The sequence below is a fragment of the Cannabis sativa genome, chromosome 3 (genome assembly GCF_029168945.1).
Source record: "Cannabis sativa cultivar Pink pepper isolate KNU-18-1 chromosome 3, ASM2916894v1, whole genome shotgun sequence".
In the NCBI taxonomy this organism is placed as follows: Eukaryota; Viridiplantae; Streptophyta; class Magnoliopsida; order Rosales; family Cannabaceae; genus Cannabis; species Cannabis sativa.
In genome coordinates this window covers 45,618,640-45,623,235 of record NC_083603.1, presented here as the reverse complement: position 1 = coordinate 45,623,235, position 4,596 = coordinate 45,618,640, and the positions used below count along the sequence as shown (strand labels likewise).

Below are 4,596 nucleotides of genomic sequence, written 5' to 3'. Positions count from 1 at the left end.
TCCTAGATGATCTCGATCATTCAATATGTAGCGAACACAATCAAAAATGTGCAAATGACTCAAATTAGGAGTCTTCCCTTTCTATAGCTGATAAGCAGTAATCAATTATATCAATTACTCAAATATTATACATATATGGATATCTAAATTACTCAAATTAATTATATCATAAATACTATTGTATTTTTCTTTACTTTATTGATTTAATTTCTATTTCTAGTCATAAATTCTCATTCAAGTTGTCATTCTCTTTCCTTCTTATCTATTTTCAATTATTCATAATAATTTTATATAATTATTAATAATTTGCCCCCTAATTAATTTGTTTACTATTGACCCTCCCATTTTCAAATTACTCCCCCCGTCAGGCGTAGGATGTGTACTCAATTAAAAGTAAAATAAATATGCGTACTCAATTTTTTTTACTAGTATACTGATCTTTTGTCAAATACATATTTACTAAAAAGGGATTTTAAAATCTAACGAATAAAAATTTATACATCATCATCATATTCATTATGATTCCTACTAGGTTTGGAAAGTTATTAAAGAAAAAGTTTTGAAAGCATATAACACATATATAATAAGAAGGCCATGTAAATAGATCAAGGGGAATATGGTATGGGTACGAGTTGAAGAGAAGTTCTCTTATGAACAGTGATTCCATAATCTTCACTCATATCCAATATTGCAGATCCATCATCACCACCAACCAACTTCCAATCAAACCAATATAAAAGATGAGCAATAACATATTCAACAATAACAGTCCCAAATGACACTGCAGGGCATCCTCTTCTCCCAATGCCAAAGGGAACAAATTGAAAGTCTTGGCCCATTTTGAAATCAATTGTGTTGTTCTCAAATCTCTCGGGCAAAAATTCCTCTGCCTTGTCCCACTCATTTGGGTCCCTTTGAATTGCAAATACATTGATGAGCACCCTTGTCTTTCCATGTATATCATACCCTCCAAGCTTAACACGACTTGATAAAGTCTTTCGAGGGAGTAAAAAAGGGAGTGGAGGATGCAGCCTTAGATTTTCTTTGATGACACATTTTAAGTAATCCATTTGGTTGATATCGTTCATCTCTATCTCTGACTTATTTCCCACCACTCTTCTAATCTCTTCTTGAACTTTCTTCATCACTCTTGGATTTTTCACAAGCTCTGCCATTAACCATTCCATTGTTGCTGAAGTAGTATCACTTGCACCCACGAACATATCCTGCCATTTACAAATGTAAGCTAATGTTATAAACTTTTTCTACTTATTAAATTATAAATGCATACCTTAGAACACCTCAAAAAGTATTGGATTGTCAAAAGAAAAATATATGTTACATCCTTCTTAGACTCTATATGTTTCAACATTCTTTTCTTTTTTTTTTTTTTTTTTTTCTATATATCGAAAGTTTAAATAATTACTTACTAAACATAAAAGAAAAATTAATTACTGTCCAATAAAACATTTAAACTTTATTTTTAACATTATAAAATATTTTAAAAAAAAATCTGAAAATTTAGTAACTTAAAAACTATAAAAGTATATGATTATGATAAAAGATATTAGACTAAAAATTCTTTCAAAAACCAAATTAAATAGAGATATACATAGACTTTCCACAAACATATACTAGCAATATTCCTATAAAACAAAAGAGTTAAAACATATTGTATGACTAATCATGAGCAATGTCCTTGTAAAAGCAGATATAATCAAAATTTATGTAGTGGGAAATTAAGTAAAAGCTTCTAAAAAGGGTTAGAGAGTGAGAGACCATGAGGATTCCTTTGATGTTCTCACGAGTAAGGTCAAAGTCAAGCAACCCATCCCTTTGAAGTCCAAGGAGAATACCTGCAAAGTCTTTCCTTCCGAATTCACTATTATAATTTAGTACTTTTTTATGTTCTTCAACCACTTGTTCTAAAAAAGTGTCTAATGCTCTAAATCTCCGAGTTAATCGACCTGTAAACCCCGTAACAACATCAAGCCAACTCAAATATTTGCTAGGGAAAAAATCTCCAAAGCTAAAAGCCTCAAAATCTTCCATGACCTTTCTAGTCAGCTCTCCAAATTTGCTCCTACCATTTTCTTCCTCAAAACTCTGCCCAAGAATACATCTAGACACTATGTTGTTAGAAGTGGCAACCAACATCTCACTCAGATTTATACAACAACCTTTTCTAATAATCCTATTGACCAAAACATCAGTCTCTTCTTTCCTCACCAAGTGGAATTGTTGAACCCTTTTGTGACTCAAGAGTTCGAGAACACAAATTTTCCTGGCTTGTCTCCAATACTCACCGTAAGGAGCAAAGCCCACATCTTGACCGCCGTAACAGAAGATGTCGGCGGCTGAGGTTTTGGGCCTGTCGGAGAAAACGACGTCGTGCTTCTTAACGATCTCTTTCACCATTTCTGAAGATGAGACCACAAGGGTTGGGACTTGGCCCATTTGCAAGAGCATTAATGGGCCATATTTGGCTGAGAGTGTCCGGAGTGAACGGTGCGGGTGGGTTCCGAGAAGGTGAAGGTTACCGATTAGTGGTAACCTCGGCGGTGACGGTGGTAAGTTGAATTGGGTACGTGATCTAAAGCGTGTGAACAAAATGATTAAAGAGATGAAGAAAATTGAGATGGGGAAGAGCATGGGATATTGCATGGTTGAGGTGAACAAGTCATGCAGCTCCTTTGAGTTGCTTATTAGAGTCATTTTCATGATATTAATTTTAGTTCACTTATTTTCTTTATTTATATTAATCTTTGATATCTTTTATAGCTAATTACTAACATCTTTAAGAAATAATTAGTGGAAAATGTTTGGTGCTAAGCACTATTAAAAGTATGGAATAAAAATTAGTAGTGGTGACTACATCTTTCTATGTGTTATTACGAGAATATTGTCCTATGTAAAAGTATTGAGCCATATATAAGAATATGTGCTACTTTATTCATAACCAATTGAGTTTGAGATTAAACTTTATAATTCTCAACTTATGTTAATATTGTTATTGATTTAATTAAATATTATATTATTAGACGTGACAAATAACCACACTACACAAACTTCACAGATAAAAGTATTCAATCAATTATATTTGTTTAAGAAAGTTCCACCTGTCAATATAATTCCCTACTTGTCATTAGCCACCTGTACACTTTGTAAATTATTAAAGAGAAATATTATTTGTCCAACTAAGTATCAAGTCTATATAATTTAATATAATAATTTTTAGAGAGTATATAGCTAACCAATCATAACGTGACATGTCGAGAAAGTACTAAACACCACTCATGTCATATAGCAATGCTCATTATCAAAGGTAACAGTTATTGAATTAAAGTATGATTAGATATTTAATTACACTTGTTAACAATTCAATATTTGCGGTGTTGTTTTTACTCAATTTCCATATCATTACTGTTACTCTAGAGAATACTCCACAATAATAATGTTAACAGATAAACGACAATTGGTCATTGGGGTGTTCCTGAATTCTAATCCAAATCTTCTTTATTATTATGTAAGATAACAATAAAGCCAAGAAAAATATTGAGTAACAAATCAATTCGGCCGACTGCCACTATATAATAGAGACAATCTATTATTTATTTTTTTTAATTATTTTTTTGTTATTTTATTTTCTTTATTTATTTTTTTTCTGAAAGAAGAGACAATCTATCATTTTAAAATATATTCTTGCTTATTCTGGTCGGTATTGTGCCTCAGACTTAGCAACATATATACCTAATATTACGTGTTGTTTTCAGATGAAACTAATATTACGTGTTAAATGCTCAATTTTTTAAATAGGTGCGTTTGGAAGTAACTGTATAATTACTAGATAGGATAATTACTAGAGTAGTAATTACATTATATTTTAAGATGCAGGGTGTATTTGAATATGAAGTGGTAATTATATATAAATTCATAATATCTTTTTTGGCAAAATAATTAGTAATTACATGGGAAAATAATATTTTTTAGTAGATAATATTTAATATGGAAAGTTTTTAGTAATTACACAGTGTAATTACATTCAATTCACATGGGGGATCATGAGAATTGGAGAGTGTAATTGGAACTCCTCAATTACTTCCAATTACATAGTTACAGTGTAATTACATGGTCAGACAAACATGTCAAATTGTATAATTACCTCCAATTACACACAAATCCAATTACATTGTGGCTTTCCAAACGCACCCTAAAAAAAATATCTTCTAACAAAACTTAGACTCCTAATTAATTTACACAATTAAATACTATTATTTTCAATATCAACCCAAAATACTCTCCCTTTCATTTTCCTTTTCTCTTTGCCTCTTTCTCTTCCTCACTCTCTGTTCCTCTTTTTCGCACCACCGAGACCAAATAGGTTATCGATGACATTTATCGATAGTTTATGGACAGCTTTGTCTGTGCACTGCTTTTTTTGTGTGCAAACAGAAATCATCAATAACCTATCGACAACCTATCGATAAATGTCAAATTGACAAAACTATGTTATATAAACATAAATCATCGATAAACTATCAATAACCTATCGACAACCTATTGATAATCACGTTTAGGCCATAAAACACCATAACC

At 31.3% G+C, this 4,596-nt stretch overlaps 1 protein-coding gene across 1 annotated transcript; it reads right to left on the bottom strand.

Moving 5' to 3' along the window:
- Positions 1 to 394: 394 nt before the first annotated feature.
- Positions 395 to 2,722, bottom strand: LOC115711660 (phenylacetaldehyde oxime monooxygenase CYP71AN24). The gene is made up of 2 exons (XM_030640034.2): positions 1,780 to 2,722; positions 395 to 1,226 (listed from the first exon to the last, which is right to left on the bottom strand). Exons 1-2 carry the CDS (start codon positions 2,719 to 2,721, stop codon positions 606 to 608), a joined length of 1,563 nt encoding a protein of 520 aa, XP_030495894.2. The 5' UTR covers position 2,722; the 3' UTR covers positions 395 to 605.
- Positions 2,723 to 4,596: the final 1,874 nt, after the last annotated feature.

Excerpts from the sequence above, each read along its gene's own strand:
- LOC115711660 (XM_030640034.2), bottom strand. The coding sequence starts at position 2,721 with ATGAAAATGACTCTAATAAGCAACTCAAAGGAGCTGCATGACTTGTTC. Across the intron at positions 1,227-1,779 it reads ACATCAAAGGAATCCTCATG|GATATGTTCGTGGGTGCAAG; the intron begins GTCTCTCACTCT and ends TGTAAATGGCAG.